Raw genomic sequence first — 24,776 nt, 5'->3', positions numbered from 1 at the left:
CGTGAGGTAAATACATTATAAACTGCTCAGTGATATACAATTATTGATATGCACCATGGCATGAGATCAAGGTTCCATCTTGAAACAGGCATATGTCATAGTTTACATGAATAAAATATCTATTACTGTACTGCATGAAGACTTGGCACTGATTGCATAACCGGCACAGCAAAAGCACCTGAGCTCAGTATTCTGTGACAGTACAGCTCCAAAATGTGTTTTTATATGAGCATGCATACGATAGTTATGGAAGTGTACAGCCGTAGGAATTTCCATTTTGGTCATTTAGCAGACACCCTTATCCAGAGCGACTTACAGTTATTGGTGACATGGATGAATCATTATCCAATTACCATTATCAAATTCAAAATGTAATTTCAACCGTTATACACTTCCATAGGTACCAACAGTGAGCTATTGAAATTTGGAAAAATTTGTAAATATAGAATAAAAAAAACCTTCTTAACCTGAGTTTCAGGCCCCGACAAGGGCGGTGTTGACATCATTTCACATTCTTTCATAATAATAATACAGGATTACATTAATATATATCTTTAAAAAAACACAATACAGCCATTTAACAGACATTAAATAAAGCATACTTCATATTTTCATGAAGGCAGTTAGCTACAGTACACTTAACAGGCGACATTACAACACTGTTCCATCTCAAAGCAGCATAAAGAACCATTGAGAGTTCCATGGACGTTCTTCTCAGGAATGCAGATTGTGGACCCTGGCTGTATTTCAATTCTCTTTCCGTGATTCCCCAGGCCCTATCTCACCACCTTCTCAAAGAACATCGTTGGAGGAGAAAATCCAAAGGTCCCTATCCTTGGACCTTCTCCACCAATGAGGAAAGGTCACACATGGAATAGAGGGAAGACACATTGGGAAAGAGCCCTAGTGTTCTAGGTCCCTCAGGGGTGAGGAGATAGAGGGAGGGATCACCTGGGGGCATGTGGGAGAGGGGCGGGCCCTCGTAGGCTAAACGTGTCCCCACTGGACGAGTGCCGAGACGGGGCCTTCCCACACACCAGAGACGGCTCCGCCTCTTTGATCTCCATGGCTCGCTTGTAGAGCTCTGCTGCTTTCTCAAAATCCCCCTCCTCATAGCTGGGGGAGCGAGAGAGAGAGGAGGGAAGAGAGAATAATGGACAGAAGAGAGAGAGAAAAGGTAACAGGGTTCATAAAGAGATATGGGGATGAAAATAAAACTAGTCCTTCAGCTTATAATACTGTATATGTGTATTAACAATAAGATAATGAGTGTGTGTATGTTTCACTATTTTTCAATGTCATGACAATTCCCTTGTAAAATCATACCAAAATACAAAATCAACCAAAGAAATGTTGGAAGAATGTTGGAAATTAGAATGTTTGGTTGATAAGAGCAACAGTGTTGATTTGAAACCCATTCTATTTCTTTGCCATGGTGACTTTATTCATAAGAATACAATTTCATTTGTATTATGATAAGATCACAAGAGCAACTTTAGTAGAATTTCAAACGTTAGAATGTTTGGTTGAATTAGCAACAATGTTGATTTGGAACTCAGCTCTGGTGGCCACAACCCCAAGCCTTGATGTACGACTTGCTTCTGCTATCTAATATTATAAACTCAGCAAAAAAAATATATGTCCTCTCACTGTCAACTGCATTTATTTTCAGCAAACTTAACATGTGCAAATATTTGTATGAACATTAGATTCAACAACAGACATAAACTGAACAAGTTCCACAGACATGTGACTAACATAAATTGAATAATGTGCTCCTGAACAAAGGTGGGGGGGCAAAATCAAAAATAAGTCAGTATCTGATGTGGCCACCAGCTGCATTAAGTACTACAGTGCATCTCCTCCTCATGGACTGCACCAGATTTGCCAGTTCTCGCTGTGAGATGTTACCCCACTCTTCCACCGAGGCACCTGCAAGTTTCGGGACATTTCTGGGGGGGAATGGCCCTAGCCCTCACCCTCCGATCCAACAGGTCTCAGACGTGCTCAATGAGATTGAGATCCGGGCTCTTCACTGGCCTTGGCAGAACACTGACATTCCTGTCTTGCAGGAAATCAGGCACAGAACGAGCAGTATGGCTGGTGGCATTGTCATGCTGGAGGGTCATGTCAGGATGAGCCTGCAGGAAGAGTACCACATGAGGGAGGAGGATGTCTTCCCTGTAACACACAGCATTGAGATTGCCTGCAATGACAACAAGCTCAGTTCAATGATGCCCCAGACCATGACGGACCCTCCACTTCCAAATCAATCCCGCTCCAGAGCACAGGCCTCAGTGTAACGCCCATTCCTTAGACGATAAACACAAATCCGACCATCACCCCTGGTGAGACAAAACCGCGACAGTGAAGAACACCTTTTGCCAGTCCTGTCTGGTCCAGCGACGGTGGGTTTGTGCCCATAGGCGACATTGTTGCCAGTGATGTCTGGCGAGGACCTGCCTTACAACAGGCCTACAAGCCCTCAGTCCAGCCCCTCTCAGCCTATTGCGCAAAGTCTGAGCACTGATGGAGGGATTGTGCGTTCCTGGTGTAACTCGGCCAGTTGTTGTTGTCATCCTGTACCTGTCCCGCAGGTGTGATGTTTGGATGTACCGATCCTGTGCAGGTGTTGTTACACGTGGTCTGCCACTGCGAGGACGATCAGTCTCCCTGTAGCGCAGTCTTAGGCGTCTCACAGTACGGACATTACAATTTATTGCCCTGACCATATCGGCAGTCCTCATGCCTCCTTGCAGCGAGCAGGGACCCTGGGCATCTTTCTTTTGGTGTTTTTCAGAGTCAGTAGAAAGGCCTCTTTAGTGTCCTACGTTTTCATAACTGTGACCTAAATTGCCTACCATCTGTAAGCTGTTACTGCCTTATCGACCGTTCCACAGGTGCATGTTCATGAATTGTTTATGGTTCATTGAACAAGCATGGGAAACAGTGTTTAAACCCTTTACAATGAAGATCTGTGAAGGTATTTGGATTTTTACGAATTATCTTTGAAAGAATTGGTTTTGTATGTGACTTTAGATCAGGACGTCCTGAGTTTCTCAGAGATCTTGCATTGTGAGTGGTACTGGAAATCCCACTCCCTAAACATTGCCAGCGTCCGCTACAACCAGCACCTGACTGAGCAGGAGAAACGCTGTCTGTTTCCACATGCACATGGAGATGAGGCGCAAGGTGGAGTTCTACAGAAAAGTGAGGAGGGAGTTTTACAAGTCTTTTCTGATGAAGAGATGGAGAAACTAGAAGCCATTCCGGGTGTATTGGGGTTGGCTGTAGAGATGGGCTTCCTGTAAATCACTGATCTATTTTGTAGAAGTGAGATAAAGATGAAATAGAAAATATAGGATTGGTAGGTATAGTAAGTTTGGATACTGTCTATTTTATATCAATACAAATATGAGTTAAAATTGTGATGTCTTTTTTGAGTGTGTTTGTGTGATGCTGGGTGCTGTATGTGTGTGTGTGTGTGTGTGTGTACACAGTATGTTTGTGTGGTGTGTACTCACCTGAGTACAGCTAAGTTCTTCAGCGTCTCTCCGACACGTGGGTGTGAGCGTCCCAGACTATCCTCATACACTCTGAGAGCCTGTTCATACAGGGGCAGCGCTTCACTGTGCTTCTTCTGCCAAACACAATAACACACTCAGACACATCACAGATATCACATAAGTACTTAACCAAATGTCCAGACAGAGTCTGCAAGGAGAGACAGTCAGTCTTGACAGTCTTGAAAGCTAATTAAGATGGAAAATCTATTCAAATCAAACCATATGCCTCTATATGCTTTCCAGCAGTTCCCATCTTTCCCTACAAAGCAAACTGGCCAGTGTTAGCTAGTGTTGATTCAGGTGTTAAATTAACAGTCATTGGTGTAAAAGAACCCCAGTCTTGGTGTTAATAACCAGTGTTGAACCAAAACCACGCACATCATTATATTTCCCAGCATGCTGTATTGCAGGTAGATTTTTAGAATGTTTGTTTCAATATCTATGTTTCTGCATGTACATTGATTAATTAATCTCATGCTACTCAAATATAAATAACATGCATTTTTCTAAACAAACCCAATCTGTTACTTGGACTTATTGCACCCATTACTGAAATGGTTGTTTCAGAGGTAGTCTCATATTTTAGTCTTTCCAACCCTGGAAGTCATTCTGAATGCAGGTTGCAGATAAATACAAATTCCAAATGTTGGACACATCTCTTTGCAAGCCAGTATAATGTGACTTGCAGGCCTGATGTAGTCTGTAAACCATGAGTTTCAGGCCACTGTATTAGGGTATTATCTTAAATAATCAAATTTTTATGATCACATAATCAATTAGGATCTCACTTGGTGAAGGCCACAGGACTGAAAATTAATGAATGTAAACAACCATGGGGTTCTCTTGTTTGGGCAAAAGACTGCCCCCCCCCCCCATACTCTCTCCTCCATGACCCGGAAAAGAATAAGTGGTTGAGTGGACGAGGAGTGTGTCAATTCGTTAGTAGGCAAATGGAAGAGTGCTTCCCCTCCTCGATAGCCACCTTTCATCGAGCATACTCATGTGTGTCCTACCGCGGAAGACTTCTGCCACACCCCCTTCGAGTCAGCTTTAGTTTTGTCAAAGGAGAAAAACATGCACACGTTTAAAGACAATATGCTACTTATTGTTTTATCTAGAAAATGTATTACACAACTAACTTAATTTGATCACTTTACACATTTGTTTTAGGATCCACCCCTGTAAACGTCATTTGCCTAATGATGCGCGATTGGAGGAGGGCCGTCTCATTTCAAGCAAGAGCATTTCCATCCACATTCACTCTCCTCGCCGACTCTCCTCGATTAACTTGGATCATTTTTCAAATTAGGCGAGAGACGACGCAGGGGGTGAGTAAATCTAATTGATAAAAGGCCCATGTATCTGTCACGAACACATACGGTCATGAGTGGGAACTCTACAGTCGTGGCCAAAAGTTTTGAGAATGAAACAAAAATTAATTTCCACAAAGTTCGCCGTTTCAGTGTCTTTAGATATTTTTGTCAGATGTTACTATGGAATACTGAAGTATAATTACAAGAATTTCATAAATGTCAAAGGCTTTTTATTGACAATTACATGAAGTTGATGCAAATGGTCAATATTTGCAGTGTTGACCCTTCTTTTTCAAGATCTCTGCAATCCACCATGGCATGCTGTCAATTAACTTCATTTGCATGGCAAAGAAGGACTTTGCAATTAATGGCAATTAATCTGATCACTCTTCATAACTAACAGTCTGGAGTATATGCAAATTGCCATCATACAAACTGAAGCTGCAGACTTTGTGAAAATAAATATTTGTGTCATTCTCAAAACTTTTGGCCACAATGTAACACTCAGTGTTGATTTAACACTGGAGAATTTGCTGTGTATTATGCAAAAGATCTGGGTTTCAAATACATAAAAAAACAATCAAAAATGTTATCTGTCCCTGTTTGAGCTTGCCTGGCTTAATAAACCAATAGAAAAGTCAAAACTGCAAATCCCACCCTTCTGGCACTCCAGACAGACACTCAAAGCAAACGCTTAAAGTATTTGAAAGGATTTTTCAAGTATTTGAACACAGGTCTGTTATGCAGTTAACTGTTATAAGTGTTGGTCCTCTCACCAGGTGGCAGTAGAGTACAGCCAGGTTAACCAACGCTGTGGCCACACTGGGGTGTTTAGGTCCAAAACTCTTCTCCCTGATGTCCAGAGCCAGCTCATACAGAGGAACAGCCTTCTCCAGCTTCCCCTGGGCAACACAAACATCTCCCCTGTCAGCCTCACGAATCAGGATTAACACACAAGCTACAAGCGAATAGAATTTGAGGCGAGTGAGGAACAAGAATTCAAGATCTCTAGGTTAACTTTCAAACAGCAATGCACATAAAGTTACCAGACATGGGACGGTTGCACTCAGATTAATCCTACATCTGGAGTGGACTAAAAGCATTTGAATGTATACTTTAAACAATTTCAGCGGGGACCCCATTTTTTCCAGCAGAATTTCTGAGGAACCCATTTTTTTGGCAAGTATTTCTCACAACCCCACCCCAAGTCTAAAGACACCAAGGGTCACAATCCCGACTTCGAATACCACTAATGTAATAATGTATAACTTACTCTTTGTTTTTACGCTTTATAGGGTCTGTTCAACAGCCCCATGGTGGCTTTGCTAGACACGTCCCATCTACACAACTCACCCTGCGTTTGTAGAGCATTGCCAGGTGTTTCAGGGTGTAGGCCAGGGAGGGGTGGTCAGGGGACAGGGCTCTCTTCCGGATGTCCAGGGCTCTTTCGTACATGTCCTCAGCGGTCTCGTACTCTCTCCTCTCAGTGTGTAGGGCCGCCAAGTTGTTGAGGGACTGGGCACAGTCGGGGTGGTCCGGCCCCAACACACGCTGACGCATCTCCAGAGAACGAGTCAGGAACACTTTGGCCGCCCTGGACACAGAGAGAGGCCTCGGTTCAAATACTATATAAAAAATCGTTAAAATACTTTAAAAGTTTCTAGTGTGGCTGGAGTAGCTAGCTTGTGAAATACATTAAAAAACAAATCAAATTGAAAACCATTGGTTAAACTTTACCTTCCTTCATTTGGCAATCAAATATAATAACAGCTGTAAAGTGGAGGGTTTGAAAAAGTGAATTAGTAAGTAAGCCTTGCGTAAGCCAGAACAACGCATTAGGGCATAAACCTGCATGTACTGTACACCCCCTTGACAGGACGCTAGTCTATGGCAGGGCCTTACCCCCAATACATCTCCTTAAAGGACAACTCCACCCAAAAAATATATATATTTTGGTATTTGTTTCATTAGTTCATTGTTGATAGTTCCAAAATGTGTTTCATGTCAGCAATCAAGTTTTCAAGATACGTGCCTTTCAAAATACAGAAATCTGGCCCGCATGATGCATTTGGCATCATATGATGCAAAATGCAGCATCATACGTGACTTGTTTCAGGAAGCTAGGCGTATGTCGCACATCACTACTTCAAAATGATTGTTTCTGGAACATTCATGTGCCTTAATAACAAACTTGTATGACATCTGTAAATACAAATACAATTGTTGGCTTAGCCACGGAAAAAGGCAGGAACCTTCCCATTAGCAATGATTGGCTGAGATTAGGGCTGTGGCGGTCATGAAATTTTGTCAGCCGGTGATTGTCAAGCAAATAACTGGTCGGTCTCACGGTAATTGACCGTTAATTAACATAAACACATTTAGCATCTCCTGGCTTCCAAACATAGCCTACAAGCCATTTAAAAAAAGCCTACAAGCCATTTTAAAAAGCCTAATAAATCCATGTAATATAGTGATAAAATAATTTATATGTTTAAAGATAATGATTAAATAATTCCACTCTGAAAACATAATTGTATGAAATTTATTAGAATTATAAAACTATAATCTGATGATGTGTGTAGTTTTAGTCAGAATTAGAACAAGGACCTTTTGTTCCTTTTCTAGTATGTAAGCAGGGTGCAAGTGTGAAACAAATGATAAGAGGAGCTATCGACAGACGAGTTGTACTACTGTGTTCAGGACATTCTGTCTCCTCAAACTGTTAGGCTTGCAGAAAATTATGAAACACGTTGCAGATTAAAGAAACAATGTATCTGTGTAGTGGGAAAACACAGACTGTCTGAGCAAGGCGTAGCTTAATATTTGAACTTGTTTGTGTGTGTTATAAAGACTGTGTTTGTATAATGGACTTTAGAACGTTCTCGGGAATAAACTGTACTAACCTTTCGCATAAGCTGAGTCTTTGCCTAATTATTATTATACCCAGGGTCTTACAAACCTCGGGGATTGGTCAAAGCTATTGATTGTTAGTTATTATCATTGGGATTGAAAATTCTCATGACATATAGCCTACACCTTCACAATAAATCCATTATTTATTTTAGACAGATCTAATGAAACATGATATGAAGAAAATGTTGTCTATTTCAGAAGAAAATAATAGCATACTCCGAGTTGTCCTTAGCTTTACAAACAAAACAGAGTTAAAAGGGTTCTAGTCTGCTGAGAAGCGTTCATCCAGGTCTAGAGTCTAACATTTTCAGATATTATACATTTCTAATTTTGTCAGAAAGATGTTTTCATTGCAAGTTAAAGTGTACTGTTAGCTAGCTAGCGAACGTTAGCTTGCTGGCTCACTAATGTTAAGTGTATGATCTGTGTAGTAATATTATTTATATCTCAGAAAGCCCTTTGCATTGCTAGTTATAGCCTAATGTTAGCTAGCTAGCTAACATTGAACCTAGTTGATTAGCTTTTGTATTTCATGTGGCTGGGAGGTGGTTATAACATTTCTTTCACATGATCCATCAATTTAGACAAGTGTGTCTGGTAGGGTTGTGCCGACATGGCCATACTCGTATTCCTAATTGTATCCGTAAATTGACAGTTGATAGTAATGAAATGATACTTGTGATCGTAAAAAAAAAACAGAAATGTTTTAATATGCGGAAATAGATCTTTGCAAAATACCTCCCTGCGCATTCTCACTGCAAAAAAAGCGTGTGGACGGCTGGGTGTGTGTGTGTGTGTGTGTGTGTCTGTGAGTGCTCAGTTTGCAGTCGGCAGCCAAGTTTGCTGTTACTCAGTCAGAATGTGCATTAGCGTTTCATCTATTTTTACTACCCTTGCCCCACTTGTTAGATATTATGCACCTTGATAGCAAACGTCATCGCCATGTGACTTATCATACTAGCCATCTAAATGAGCAGACCGAAAACATGCGAGGAAAAGTGATGAGGGTAAATGATGACGCGAGTGGACGGAGAAATACGGCTTCACTCTATCCAATCAGAGCAGCAGGATCAACGTACAGCCCCGCCTTTCTCTTTACAGACAGGTAAAGTAGCCAGTTTAGTCATTTAGACCACGCATCTGACTGACTTAAGTCACAGAGTTTCTAAAACATATTGTACTGACACATGAGAAATACGCATGCTGGCACATAATCACAAAAAAAATACTTGGATCATAATCGTATCCAGAAAATTGCTTATATCCGTTACGACACTCATTTTGTGTCAACTACTTGGCACACCCCTAGTGTCTGGGTAAGCATCATCTAATAATTACAAAATATTTACACAATATTTTTTATCTGGACACTTTCTATTTTTGATATTGCTACTATGCAAATACGCAACTTTAACTGGAGTTTTCCCCTATTGTAGGCTACTATTTTTACCACTTTTAGTCTTTAAATATTTGGTTGTATACTACAGTACCTTACTCACTCTGTTAAGCGTATGGCCTCACATGTGAATCTTTAAAGAGATGGGTGGGGCTATATTAACAATGGACTAATGAAACAAATACCAAAAGATTTCCTTTAATGCTAAATGCCAAGCAGAGGCATCATATTTCACGGGTCCCATATTTAGGGCCCTATAAATCTGTGATATTTTTTGTCTGATTCCATAGAGTTTTTTCCTAAATTTGATTTGCTCCTTTTTGTTCTTCCTGGTTTCTGTTTTTCGGGAAAAACAACAACATTTGATGTTTTTAAGTCCACGACCATGTTTAAACCACTTTTGAGGTCTGGGAAAAATTGAATAATTTAGGATTTTGGGGTGTAGATTCCCTTTAATGTAAGTGAGCACCAGCAAGAGACCATTGTTTGGTTAGCTATCAATATTTCTTTAGCGCTCCTGTGATTGCAAAGTTCGCAAAACAAACGGCCACTGGATTGATGGAAATAATCATATCATCACTCTGCCGGGTAGGTGTAGACTACTTTGTATCCTTAAGTTATCTTTAGCGTCATCGTTAACAGCTACCTACACAAGGTGTAGATGTGTAAGGACTGACTCACTCCAGGTTGTTCTGGAGGTAGTAGAGGACTCCCAGCTCGTTGAAGGTCTTGGCACAATCTGCTGTGTCTTTACCCAGAGTCAGCTCCTCTAACTGGAGGGCCCGCCGACGCAGCAGAGTGAAGCCATACTGCAGAGATAGAGGCACGGTCAATTCACTATTAATGTATACACATTACACACAAGTACACATGAACACACACACACTAAAGCCATTTTGCAGAGAGAGAGACATGTGTGTAATATGTATGCATTAGATTTGTCATTTTAGGTGAAAATTGAAAAAAAGTGACCCAATCCTTCATTAAAGCACACACAAAAAATCCATAAAGCAGGAGGGACAACCAACCATGCTAATGTGTCCTCACCATATGGCCTTTCTGGCGGGCAGTCTTTTGGCGAATCCTCACAGACCTCTTCCTCAATTTTTCGGCTTGCTCATACCTGTTAACAGATGACCCATCAATCACAAAGTAACTTTAGTTGAAACAGACCCACCCACACACCTCCCTTCACTCTCACTCACTCACTCACTCACTCACTCACTTGTTCTGCTTCTGGTAGAGCATGGCCAGGGAGTCCAGTTCGCGTGCGACACAGGCGTGGTCTGAGCCGTAGGCGTTCTCACTTATCTCCAGGGCCTGCTTGTAGAACTGCTCTGCATTGCTATACTTCCTCCACTGGACATAAACCCCGGCCAGCTGGTGTAGGGACAGGGCGACACTGGGGTGGTCTGGGTCCAGGGCCGTCTCCCGGATCTCCAGTGACCTCTGTAAGGGAGCTACCGCCTGGAGAAACATGGATGGACGGACACGTTTATCATGTAGTACGTCGACAGCATGACAACATACAGTGTATTTCGGAAAGTATTCAGACCCCTTTCCCTTTTCCACATTTTGTTACGTTACAGCCGTATTCTTTAATGTATTAAATATTTTTTTCCTCTCACTCTGACAGAGCTCGCGAGTTCCTCTGTAGAGATGGGAGATCCTTCCAGAAGGACAACCATCTCTGCAGCACTCCACCAATCAGGCCTTTATGGTAGAGTGGCCAGATGGAAGCCACTCCTCAGTAAAAAGGCACATGACAGCCAACTTGGAGTTAGCCAAAAGGCACCCAAAGGACTCTCAGACCATGATAAAAAAAATGAAACAAAGATTGAACTCTTCGGCCTGAATGCGAAGCGTCAGGACTGGAGGAAACCTGACACCATCCCTGCGGTAAAGCATGGTGGTGGCAGCATCATGCTGTGAGGATGTTTTTCAGCGGCAGGGACTGGGAGACTAGTTAGGATCGAGGGAAAGATGAACGCCGCAAAGTACAGAGTGATCCTTGATGAAAACCTGCTACAGAGCGTTCAGGACCTCAGACTGGGGCAAAGGTTCACCTTCCAACAAGGCAATGACCATAAGCACACGGCTTCAGGATAAGTCTACGAATGTTTTTGAGTGGCCCAACCAGTGCCAACTTGAACCTTGATCGAACATCTCTGGAGAGATCTGAAAATAGCTGTGTAGCCAAGCTTGTAGTGTCATACCCAAGAAGATTTGAGGCAGTAATCGCTGCCAAAAGTGCTTCAACAAAGTACTGAGTAAAGGGTCTGAATACTTATTATGTACATTTGATATGTTTTTTTTATTTTGAATACATTTGCAAAAATGTCTAAAAACCTGTTTTTGCGTTGTCATTATGGGGTATTGTGTGTAGATTGATGAGGGGGAAATCCCCCCCCCCCAATTTAATCAATTTTAGAACAAGGCTGTAACGTAAATAAATGTGGAAAAAGTCAAGGGGTCTGAATTACTGTCACGTACCAATAGAACAGAAATCCCCATTTCAAATCAATGGGTCTGTACTGGGTGGACTGGCGGTCATTTTACTACCCACTTTCTACGCACATACCTGACTGAGCAGGCCCAAGTCTTTGAGGAAGCGACCCAGTGTCTCATACAGGTTGCCCAGCCTGATCATGCTGTCCTCACTCGCACAGCTCTTCTCATAGTGCTTCAGAGAGTCAAAGTACTCAGTGGCCATGGAGCTCTTGTCTTTGCCCACATACTGCCAGTAGGCCAGCAGCTCAGAGAAATGGCCCCTAGGAACACCAACAGACATATCAAAACTTTAATTGATGTTTATGGTTCCTGTTGATCTCATGTATTGCACATTTTGAGTCAAGGTGAAGTCTGTGCACAGATCAATCACCGATACAAATGCCAAAAAACATAGGAGAATATACCGTACTACTACCCAGACCAAGTCAAAACCAAAAGACACAGAAAGTAAACAGTAGAATGGCAAACAGTCTCATTGTTATATAGAAGTCTGACCTCTTGTAGAGGTTCTGGGAGACAAAGAGGTTAAGGAGGCTGAGCTGCAGCTTGGCCCTGTCCTCCTGCTGCTGGAGTAGCCAGGGCAGCTCGTCTGCCACCCGCCACGTCACCCTGTCCTGACTGAACACACACACACACACACACACACACGTTAAATTCACACCAACACTTATTGTGTCGTCAAAGATAAACTCCAGTCACTATTGCTAACATTAATTCTATGATACAACATGATGCTGGCCATGTTACTAGTGGTTGGCCTGACCTGAGTTGCTGGCTGAAGTAGTGGATGAGCTTCTCTCTGTAGGCAGGAGAGCAGGTCCCTCCATCCATAAACTCCAGCCGGACGGCCTCCGCGGCCTAAAGCACAGAGACGGCGTCAACAGAAAGCCAGTGTGAAGCCTCTCACTTACATTTAACATCGTTGAGTTTCAGAGTCGGAGAGATTATTACTCACTCACGCACACACACACACACAAACTGCAGCCAGTGGACCAAACAGGGAGATTTCAATGCTCTCATCCTATGGTGTTTGTAGGGGAGACCGAAAGCTAACCTGTAGGTGCTGGAACCTGATAAGTCCACAGCCCAGGCCTACAATACAGAGTCTCTGTAGGGTGTAGAGGAGGGAGGAGAGGACAGGCAGGCCCAGGTCTGGAAACACCGCCAGCACCTCTGACTCACTCACACCGTTGTGACTGGCACACACCAGACACAGCATCTGAGGGAGGGAAACACACACACACACACACACACACACACACACACACACACACACACACACACACACACACACACACACACACACACACACACACACACACACACACACACACACACACACACACACACACACGAAGAAAAGCAGAACAGATAATCAGCTTCAACATTCTTGAGAAAACCCTTGATGTCACATTCTAAATAAAAGGCATGTGAAACTATTCTGATGGGTTAGTGGTACCACAGAATGTCCCACTTCCTGCCAAATGCAGTTAGGTGAAGGTATTGGCGGGTAACAATGTCTATTTCACCAGCCACGTTGGCGGGTGGTCAATTTACAGGGCTCTACAGTAAGAGCATTACATCATCTGATTCAGAAGGGTTGGGTTAAATGTGGAGTTGAAGGCATTCAGTTGTACAACTGACTAGGTATCCCCCTTTCCCTTTTGCGATTGAAAATAGTAAAGTCCAGTATGAGCGCACGTGTGCGGGTTAGGTTTAAAAAAATGCTGCAGTAGCTGTTTTCAGAGTATTTCTGCTGTTTTGTTTCATAGCTGCTAATTGCACAAATAAATTGGAATCCTGGATCCCACCTCGCACAGAAACAATGCCTGGCATGGGAGCTGTGCGCAATGAGTGAAGTGCTGATATAAAAGTTGGTCTAATTTACAAAGTGAGACTTTGACCTCGTGCTTCTTGGCTATTTACATTGTTTTGTTCACAAGTTGGGTAGTTTTTCAACATTAGTTTGAGTCTGCTGCTTCAACGAAGTGACTTCCTAGTCAGATCCCAAATCTCACACACATGTGACAGGACTCGAGTGTCCCCGATACATTTACATGAACATTTGAGTAATTTAGCAGACGCTCTTATCCAGAGCGACTTACATTAGTGAGTACATACATTATTATACATTTGTCGTCCTGGTCTCCCGTGGGAATCGAACCCACAACCCAGGCGCTGCATTCTCTACCACAGTAACCTCCCGCCCTTAAAACGGGCCAGCTGAACATTTTGTCTCTGATATTCTGTTAATTAAATTTTTTTTTTTTAAATGAAATTGAGCATTATACCACATTACTTCTTACTAATAAATGTATTGTTTTAGAAACATTTCCAAGCATGGTCATCTGTTTGTGTTTTTTGATGTAATTATGGCAACAACAAAAAATGTTGGCTGGTAAACATCTGAGTGGATGGCATTTAATGTTTTTTTTTTTTTATCTACCTACCACAGTGGTTGGTGGACCAAAAAGTACATTTTAGGCCCTGGTCTTCATCCCAAATTGCATCCTATTCCCTATATTATGCACTACTTTTGACCATGTACCTTTTTCTTCTTTCACCCCCCCTCTTTTCGCCCCAAGAAGATATTTTTGTCAGGTGAATATTAAATTATTCATATTGATTCACAGGCTGTCTTTCTCTAACAGTCCAGAGAGGTCTGATGCAGGGCAGTTATTAGCAACCTATAAGCACTTACAGTGCTTTCAAACTCAAGACACAGAACTGTATGTCCAATTATGATCTTGTCTCATTGCTGCAACTCCCCAACGGGCTCGGGAGAGGCGAAAGTCGAGTCATGCGTCCTCCAAACCGCGCAACTTAACACCCACCCGCTTAACCCGGAAGCCAGACGCACCAATGTGTCGGAGGAAACACTGTTCAACTGACAACCGGAGTCAGCCTGGAGGCACCCAGCCCGCCACAAGGAGTCACTAGAGCGCGATGAGCCAAGTAAAGCCCCCCAGCCAAACTCTCCCCTAACCCAGACAACGCTGGGCCAATTGTGCACCGCCCTATGGGACTACCGGGCACGGGCAGATTGTGACACAGCCTGGGACCGAACCCAGGTCTGTAGTGATACCTCAAGCACTGCAATGCAGTCAGTGCCTTAGATCGCTGCGCCACTAGGGGGGCGTTGAAATGCAACAACGTTGCTGAGAATTTTCTTGCACAGCAGGAAATGCAAACCTGTAGTGTATTTGAGTTTCAAAAAGGCTTCTAAAGTTTGTAATTTCTACAGAAATTTCAGACTAGATTTGCCCTAACAAAAAAATGTACCAACCCCTACAAAAATGTCCATTGATTATAGTCCAAATAATAATTCACATTTCCTGTTGCTGCAGGATTATTTTCCTGCTGTTGCAAATGAAGATCCTACATCTGCAGTGGTGAAGGATCGTGATGGTCCCTTACCTCTCTCATGACGTGTCTCTCCCCATCTGTGCTGAGAGAATCCAACGCCACCTTGAGGCCCAATCTGTACAGAGACATGGTGTCCTGACACAGCAGACACTGCTCTAGAGTCCTCTCCAACGACCAGGCACACCTACAGCTGGGACACAACGCAACACATCTATAGACAATACCACACACACACACACAAAGAGACACGCCCACACACACACACACAAAGAGACACGCCCACACACACACACAGTTTACTCACTTGGTGATCATCTTGGCTAGCAGGGTGACATACAGGGCGTTACATGTGGATGCAGAGCGACAGTGTCTCTCCAGTTTCTTATCCTGTTGAACGGACAGACGCTCAGCCACCATTTGACACACACAGATCTTCTCGTCATGAGAGTTAAAAGGGGGAAGTTCAGTATTCTACTAATTGATGTTAGATGGTTCCCCACCCGGAAAGTAGTCAATGGACCAGAATAAACTGTAATCCATGGTTTGATCCTTTTGAAACAGCCACTACAAACTTCAGCTAATTTTAAACACCGCTAGCTAAAAATCTAATGGGAGTGATGGGGTGCCTGTTAAAAATTGCATGGTCAAATAAACTCAATTATTTGGTTTGATGCACATTACTTAAAAAGGTGATTTGGCCTTCTTTTTTTTTACACTGAACTTCCAGTAGTAACAGTGATATCAGTTTGACACCCACCTGGTCTTTAGTGAGTTTGACGTCAGCTGCCAGGCACTCTGTGTTGATGACACTCTTCACCTCTCTGGGGTTCAGGGGGTCCAGGTGGAGGGTGGGCCACAGTCTGGAAAACAACAGACATATCACACAATCACTATTAAGCAACAATACATAGGCATTACACAGGAACCTTATATCATACCCCAAAATACATAGGCACTACATAGGCCACACAATATATATCTATTACATTACACATAGGTGTACCTTCTTCCAGGCATTACTCAGGCACTACATTAGCATTACATATGTTGACATAGGACTGATCTGGAGTCATTTTGTATGGACTAACTGCCAAATTGTGTACTCTACCTCCAGGCCTGGGGACAAGTCTCCACGTTGACAGACACCACCACTCTGACGTTGACCGGCAGGGGGTCAATCAGCCACTTCATGTGCCTCTCTGCTTGCTGAGGGAAAATACAGTAGAATATCAAAAGATACAAACCTCAGAGTAACAAACTGACCTGTTAACTGACAATATCAAAACAGGGACATCTGGGGACATTCTATGTGCCGTAAATGTTAATTACATGTTGCTAAAAACACATCCAATATTTACAGTATCTGGCTAAATGATACGAAAACCCGTGTAAAAAAAAAAAAAGAAAAAGTACATTTCAAAGTTACAGACATTTCAGTGTTCCCGAACAACCTCCATCCCCCGACGCGTTCGCCTCTCTACGGTCTTACTGTGGCAGTAGCCTAGTACCTGTATCTGGTCAATGGAGTCGATGATGATGATGATGTTGCCTTGGTGTCTGGAAGACAGTCTCTCTAGCCAGCGAGGGAACTCCTCGAGGATCTTGGAGGGGTCCATGGATAACCCAGAGATGGACCAGAAATGCTGCAGCAGCTTGACAGTGAGGCGTTTAATAATGAGTACAGGCTCAGAGCTGGTGGAAAGAGGTCGCCCCACAAAATGGTACAGGAACAACGTGTTGGGGGAGTGCTTCTGCTGCAGCTCAATCCTGGAGGAAGAATTGAGTTGATTGATTATTAAAACACTTAAGGTCAAATAATGTAAAAGGTCGTTTTTAAATGGATAATGGCTGAGCTCTTACCATTTGGACAGCAGGAGAGACTTCCCAGAGCCGGGTCCTCCTGATACCAGCAGTGGAGGGGTGGGAGGAGGGGCTGCCACCATATCATTCAGACGATCTATGTACTGAGGACAGAGCATGACATCACCCGTCATGCAGAAGCTCCTCTCAACCCACACAAGCAACCGTTATTACTAAAGTTAACACTCATCTATTACACTTTATCACTGCTAGTCATCATTTGGAATATTCCACCTGAAAAGGGATATTTTACTCAAAAACATATATTTGAGTATTTTGTTGATTTGTCCACTGGTAATGCATTCCAAAGTTTTCAAAATAGCGCATGTTCAGTACAAAGGAGAAACCGTGACGATGAAATTCAACAACGAGTAAAATAACCCTTTAGTCACAAAATCCTTTAAATATAATCATGCCTTCCTACTGAGCTAGAGAGAGAGCCCCACCTTCTGGAAGCCCAGTTGAGCTGCGGCGCTGCAGGCTTGCTGATAGGCCTCGATCTGCTCCTGCTCATCATGCAGGTCCCACAGCACGTCCCCCGAATCCTCCTCGCGCCCCTCGTCTATCCCCGAATCCTTACCGTCCACGTCGCTGCCCTCCAAACCCAGCAGTTCCTGTCAGAGAGGGAGGGAGAGAGACAAAGGTATACTACACTCTTAGAAAAAAGGGTTCCAAAAGGGTTCTTCTGCTGTCCCCATAGGAGAATCCCTTTGGGTTCCAGGTAGAACTTTCTGTGGAAAGGGTTTTTACATGGAACCCAAAAGGCCTACCTGGAACCAAAAAGGTTCTACCTGGAACTAAAAAGGGTTATTCAAAGGGTTCTCCTATTGGGACAGCTGAAGAACCCATTTCAGGTAATTTTTTCGCCACCTAAGAGTGTATCTAGTATAGTGCACTACTTTCGACCTGGCCCCCTAGGGTTTGTAGGCCTACCTGTTTGATTACTTTCTCCAGCTGAGTATAGATCATAGACGCTCCTTCCTCTGGGGAGCCACCATGGTCCACTACCTATGGCAGTGGCACAGAGGTATAATAGCCAGGCTATAGGACATTCATACACCATGGAATCTTCAGTTCTGATATTGCCATAAAACACAATACGACAATTTCTGCCAGTAGAACAAATCAATCTTTGCGTATCATAAACACAACTGCCAGTTCCTTATTCTACCCATCTGTATATGTATACATAGTGGAATGAATATCATATATTTAATATATGACATATAACATATGAATATCTGGAACTGGCATACTCAGCTGAAGATTTTCAGGTGTTGGGGCAGAAGGTAGCCTAGCGTTTAAAACTGTTTGGCCAGTAACCGAAAGGGCGCTGGTTCGAATCCCTGAGCTGACTAGGTGAAAAATATGTTGATGTCTTTTTGGGAAATATAAATCAAATTTTATTTGTCACGTGCCAAATACAACAGGTGTAGTAGACCTTACCGTGAAATGCTTACTTACAAGCCCTTAACCAACATTGCAGTTCAATAAACAGAGTTCAGGAAATATTTACTAAATAAACTAAAGTGAAAAAAATATATGTTTTCCGAAAGTAACAAGAAAATTACATAACAATAACGAGGCTACATACAGCGTGTACCGGTACCGAGTCAATGTGCGAGGGTACAGGTTAGTTGAGGTCATTTGTAAAGTGACTATGCATAGATAATAAACAGCGAGTAGCAGCAGTGTAAGAACAAGTCTTTGAAAATGTTTTGAGCCTTCCTCTGACACTGCCTAGTATATAGGTCCTGGATGGCAGGAGGCTTGGCCCCAGTGATGTTTTGAGCCTTCCTCTGACACTGCCTAGTATATAGGTCCTGGATGGCAGGAGGCTTGGCCCCAGTGATGTTTTGAGCCTTCCTCTGACACTGCCTAGTATATAGGTCCTGGATGGCAGGAGGCTTGGCCCCAGTGATGTTTTGAGCCTTCCTCTGACACTGCCTAGTATATAGGTCCTGGATGGCAGGAGGCTTGGCCCCAGTGATGTTTTGAGCCTTCCTCTGACACTGCCTAGTATATAGGTCCTGGATGGCAGGAGGCTTGGCCCCAGTGATGTTTTGAGCCTTCCTCTGACACTGCCTAGTATATAGGTCCTGGATGGCAGGAGGCTTGGCCCCAGTGATGTACTGGGCCGTACGCACTACCCTCTGTAACGCATTACGGTCAAACGCCAAGCAGTTGCCATACCAGGCGGTGATGCAACAGGTCAGGATGCTCTCGAGCAAGGCACTTAACCCTAATTGCTAAATGTTGTGTTTGCCATACGCAAAGATAGATTTGTTCTATTGATTTCATTATTGACATAAGCCAGTGAAGGAGGAGAGAGTAAAAGGTAGGAAGGAATTGCAAGTCAGAAAAGCAATGGGTTGGATTCTAACTCATGTCGACTCTGGTATACATGTGTGCCGCAGACACTAACCGCTGGACCACACATACCACATCCGTACGCCATTGGCTACCTTGACTTTGGCTGCCTTGTCTGCGGCGTTGACCCGCTCCAGCAGTTGCCTGGTGGGGCCGCTGAGAGGGTGGTCCTCCACAGTCCTGAGGTAGAGTACCAGGGGATGACCGTCTGGGTTCTTCACAAAGGCCTCCTCCGCATCCTCCAACACACAACTACACAGAGAGTAACACACTATAACCTGTTAGAACATGTTACAACATGCTATAGCCTATAACAGCAGCACTTCACATCCCTTTAACCTGGTAGTGCAGAAGAGAGGGAGCCACAGAGAAACTCAAGAGGTTGCCCTGCCTGCGTCCCAATTGGCACCCTATTCCCTATACAGGGCACTACTCTTGACCGGGGCCCATTGGGCCCATGGATGGGTTGGTTGCTTAGCAACAAAACCGAAGGGTGTGCAACTGTGGGTCAAAATAGACGGGGTTGGCTTAGATTGTAGACCGCATGTAAACTATATTTTGTCTCTAATATTTATTTAAATGAGCAATTGTTGTCTATAAAATACATCAATACAGTTGTTTGTTAGCTAGCCAGCAAATTGTAGCCATATTAGCATTGTTGTGACATAAGTCAAAACACCTAAAAACAGACATGTTATCAAGAACAAGACGAAACGAGCCACCTACGATTCCCCACATGGCAGAGTCTTGTCATTGTTGCTAGTTATCTGGCCAACCAGAATCACAACACACTGCCTTCTGCCCCGTTGAAGCGGGTGCATTGTTTCATGACGTTGTCAGCAGTACGTGGTCAAACAGTAGTTATACAGGGAATCACTGACCTAGTGATGGAGGATTTAAGAAGGAGCACACACACAGAGCTCCGCTCCATCTCCTGTCTGCGTTCCAGGGCATAGGAGGCTGCACTCTCCTCAGGGAAACAGATGTTCAGGTAGAAATGGCCCAGACCCTCACACAGACTCCGCAGCCTAGGAGAGTAGCTCTGGGAAGGAAAGGAGACAGAAATGAGATAGAAAGAGAGAGAGGTGAAGAGAGATGTGTTATATAGCTAGATAAAAAAAGTACTTAAGGGTGAATTCATTGTCGGGAAGTAAATTAAGCTAGCGCGGTAGACGCTAGTACTTTTCAGACCCGGCTAGTAGAAAATGTGAGAATATGACACAGATTTTGGAACCTTGGCTAGTAGAATTCCAAGCAGGTCTACGAGTCGAGCTGGTCAGTGCCCCAAATCCTTAAAGGGATAGGTCACCTGAAAACATTTGAGTGAACTATCCCTTTCATTTCAATCCCTGGTGTACCAGTACCTGGGTGAAGATGTCCAGCTCAGCCTGTGTCTCCTGGGTCGAGATCAGGTAGCAGCGCACCGTGTTGCTCCATAATGCCTGGGACACGTGAGGAGACACCTGCAGCAGACTGGCCACAGCAGCGTCCCAGTCATCTGAAAGATACACACACACACACACACATAATACTAATACTATATAGTATATACACACACAAACACAAACGGACGGACGAACACACACACACACACACACACCCTCTGCCAATTACTTTTCAACAAGCTTGCAGCAATTAACCCACTTGAACACAAAATGGCCGATAGCACTAACCCACCCCATAGCCCTTGTGTTCCAAGTGCATGACCACATAGTCGCTAAGATTTTCTACCAGTTGTGTGGAGTGGCCTAAACAATAGCTTTCACCCTCTAAAGAACACGTTTATATACACAAAACACATACAGTATACAACCAGCTGAGACACCGAGGCTCAAATACATACAAATGTGTAAAGATCAAACCCTTGCTTGCTTACCTCTGCTGACATTGGCAAATGGGCCCTCCACATCGCACAAGCTGTGGGCAAACTCTGGTCCTCTGAAGGTCTGCTGCAGTTGCATCATGCTGCCCATAGAGGGCTCACTGCCCAGCACTCCACCACCCCAGTAATCACACGGAGTCCCTGCAGCTTGAGACAGGCAAATTACAGACTACTACGTCAGCTTTTTGAGTAACTGACGTTTGAGGAATTGAGACGATTGTGAAGCGTTACTTGGTTGATACTTTGACAAGTTTTAAGTAAACTGTTCAGCAATTTTGGTCAAATCTGGATTTTTTAATTGTTTAATTGCACTATTCGTTTCCCCATTTGACTGCATTGAGCTACTGGATGCTGGAATTGCCATATTCATTCCTATGGGGCCCTGCATGTGTGAGATGGAGGGTGGCCTTAAAGATAAAACGAACGTCGGCTGTACTCAGTAGATCCCCTGCGACGAACGGTGGTGATTCAACATGTAGAATTTGTGGGAAATTTAAAAAAAAAAAAAAAAGACACCCGCTGCTTTTAACCGTTCGTCGGCACAATCTGTTTTGTCCTTTACCTGTGACAGTGGTGTGGTTGTCATCGTCATCCGAGTCGTCCGGGTCGTACACCATGATGCCCTGAGCTTGCAGCTGCTGTAGCTTGGCCTCCAAGTCCCTCTTGGCTCGCAGCAGGTCCTGGATCTCCTTCTCTTTGGTCTCCCGGAAGATCTGACATTTAGAGAAGATTCTTGTAGTTTAAAAAATATATATATGTTAAGGTATTTAACAATTTTCTTGAACAGATAGAGAATGATAGGGGGGAAAGAAAGAGAAAGGTTGAGTCAAAAAACAGTAGGCCGGATTTGAATCTGTGCCGACACCGTAGACGTGTGTGCTGGAGGCTACGGCATTACCGCTAGACTAGCCAGGCCACAGGGGAGAATGTTATAGTTTCATAATGATGAGCCGTAGGTTAAGTAGCTGACTTGAGATCAGAAGGTTGCCGGTTCAAATCCCAGATGGAACATCACACTAGGGTATTGTTACCCCCTACTCTCTATTATGTGTCCTACTGTGTGTTTGCCTGGGAGTAACAGCTATCTATTGGGGATACCTTAAACTGCCGTTTGACTTTGTCCCTGTCGTGCTCAAAGGTGGCTGCTCTCTCCATGGCTTGGTACTTAGCCTCTAGGGCACTCTCCTTCTCTCTCAGGATCTTTTGGTAGGTCTTCTGCAGAGCCTGGAAGAAACGTGATGATCATCACTGTTAGTGACAAGTTGTACAATAAGATGCCATGGCCAGGGAAGACCTGATCCTAGATCAGCACTCTTATTATGAGATGCTTGATACATGGCCCCTGAACTGGACTCTTGATAGAGGAAATCAAAAGACAGGCTATTGTCTACCTACCTTGCCCATGCATTGTAAAAGTTATGGGCCTGTATTCACAAAGAATCTCAGAACAGGGGAATCTTAAGACTCTGATCTAGGATCAGTTGTGCATTTTAGATCAGAATGAATAAGATGAGGCTATATGGACAGAAGGTACATTTACATCACATTTTAGTTATTTAGCAGACGGTATTATCCAGAGCGACTCACAGAGTGCATACATTTTCATACTTTTTCGTACTAAATGTCAACCCTTTTTAAACAGTGGCCCTGCTCTCACCTGCAGCTCAGCTCTCAGCCTCTTGTTCTCCTCGTCCAGCTTGGCCTCCTTCTTCTGCATGGAGGTGATCTCATTGTTCTTGCTAACCCGGAAAATCTCATACTCCTTACGGAGCCGTTCGTATTCGGCGGTGTACTCCAGGTCCACAGAGCCTGTGGATTTGAAGCTGGCTCCAATCACCCTGGGCCCTCGGCGAAAGGAGCTCCGCAGGAGGCGGGCTTTAGGTTTGACCTCCACAGGTATCTCACAGGCCTCCCCACCCTCGCCCCCATACGCATCCTCTATCACCTCCCCAGGGCTCACCAGGGAGGAGGCTGTACCCATGGTGATGGTGGCTCTGGACCAGGCACTCCACAGTGGCCTTACTGAACTAAACCTTCCGGATGGTCATTCCTGCTCCTAGGGATGAAGCCAGTGATTGGCATGTCATTGGCTGCAACACGCAGGACGGGGAGTGATGACCGAAAAAGTATGTCTTAGCGAGCTAGCTAGCAACCCAATAAATAAAGGGATAATGAATGCATATGGTGGGGATATATTATAGTAACCGATAATGCACGTGCCCAAATGTAGCAACAACAACAACAAAAATAGAAACCGCTTGCCAGTGAATGTGACAACATTTACGTTTGCATTGATTTTAACTCTGGTCCAGGACGCAACAACATCTCGCGCTGCAACTTCGCTTCTGGTCACGACCTATTTTTAGTATGCGACACGTAGCTTTAACATAACGTTAACGTTAGTTACATCAGTTGTAATGATGCTAGCTAACATTAGATATCTCGTTAGCTAGCTAACGGTACCTAACATTACCTGTTATGGCAAGAACGGGTGAGACGAAGATGGAGCCAGATGTGACTGGCTTGCACAGACATAATGGACTGTATATGGCACGTACCTAGCTAACGTTAGATAGCAATACTATTTAGCTCTTATTGACATAGCTATATTTCGAATAGTTGGCTAGCATATTGAATGATTCCGATTGCTTTTTTCGAAAGGAGTCCAATAAATACTCACACACAGCTATCCCCGTGGCGTAGCTTCTTCCTGGCTGCCCTGGTAACAAGATATCCTCCCTACGGGTCCTCACCGAAGTCAAAGTAATTTGCGAATCACCCCCCCTAAAAAAAATATCTCAAGGCTGTATCCCAAACACAGAAATACCTCAGGCTTCTGCTCAGGCTCACTGGGTGGATACATTAGGGAGGCTGTTCATTCGGAAGGAATACAGTTTTCTGGCATCTTTTTATGTGATGGTAATACACACTTTTACTATTTGGAAGAATGTAATAAATTGCCCCAGACGGCATCCCTAGCCGCGTCTTCAGAGCAGGCGCAGACCAGCTGGCCGGAGTGTTTACGGGCATATTCAATCTCTTGCTGTTCCTACGTACTTGAATATGTCCACCATTGTTCCGGTACCCAAGAAAGCAAAGGTAACTGAACTAAATGACTATCGCCCCGTAGCACTCACTTCTGTCATCACGAAGCGCTTTGAGAGACTGGTCAAGGATCATATCACCTCTACTTTACCTGACACACCCCCAATAGATCCACAGACGATGCAATCGCCATCACACTTCCCTATTCCACCTGGACAAGAGGAATACCTATGTAAGAATGCTGTTCATTGACTATTGCTCAGCATTCAACACCATAGTACCCTCCGAGCTCATCATTAAGCTCGAGGCCATAGGCCTGAACCACGCCCTGTGCAACTGGGTCTTGGACTTCCTGATGGGCCTAGGTGTTGAAGGTAGGAAACAACACCTCCACTTCACTGATCCTCAACTCTTGGGCCCCACAAGGATGTGTGCTCAGCCCCCTCCTGTACTCCCTGTTCACCCATGACTGCGTGGCCACACTCCTCCAACTCAATCATCAAGTGTGCAGACGAGACAAACGGTTGTAGGCCTGATTGCCAACAATGACGAGA

General features: G+C 43.9%; 1 protein-coding gene across 6 annotated transcripts; it reads right to left on the bottom strand.

The window, feature by feature from the left end:
• Positions 1-2: 2 nt before the first annotated feature.
• nphp3 (nephronophthisis 3) lies at positions 3-24,312 on the bottom strand. 6 transcript variants are annotated; one of them, XM_024393065.2, is made up of 27 exons: positions 23,858-24,307; positions 22,835-23,233; positions 22,276-22,401; positions 21,740-21,890; positions 21,172-21,324; positions 20,660-20,832; positions 20,177-20,337; positions 19,391-19,547; positions 17,859-17,933; positions 17,372-17,539; positions 16,926-17,029; positions 16,574-16,832; positions 16,174-16,271; positions 15,823-15,925; positions 15,370-15,452; positions 15,117-15,255; positions 12,754-12,918; positions 12,463-12,557; positions 12,195-12,317; positions 11,770-11,959; positions 10,414-10,655; positions 10,236-10,311; positions 9,870-9,997; positions 6,233-6,473; positions 5,656-5,781; positions 3,525-3,640; positions 3-1,116 (listed from the first exon to the last, which is right to left on the bottom strand). In XM_024393065.2, the coding sequence occupies exons 2-27, from the start codon at positions 23,156-23,158 to the stop codon at positions 948-950; spliced, it is 3,945 nt and encodes a 1,314-aa protein (XP_024248833.1). In that variant the 5' UTR covers positions 23,159-23,233; positions 23,858-24,307; the 3' UTR covers positions 3-947. The 6 variants fall into 6 exon arrangements, with proteins under 6 accessions (XP_024248833.1, XP_024248834.1, XP_042164656.1 ...); XM_024393066.2 differs by having other exon boundaries at positions 21,172-21,318; positions 22,835-24,308; XM_042308722.1 differs by having other exon boundaries at positions 22,835-24,307.
• Positions 24,313-24,776: the final 464 nt, after the last annotated feature.

Source organism: Oncorhynchus tshawytscha, linkage group LG29, assembly GCF_018296145.1.
Source record: "Oncorhynchus tshawytscha isolate Ot180627B linkage group LG29, Otsh_v2.0, whole genome shotgun sequence".
In the NCBI taxonomy this organism is placed as follows: Eukaryota; Metazoa; Chordata; class Actinopteri; order Salmoniformes; family Salmonidae; genus Oncorhynchus; species Oncorhynchus tshawytscha.
Note: the sequence above shows the minus strand (reverse complement) of the source record. Positions and strands in the feature narration are given on the sequence as shown.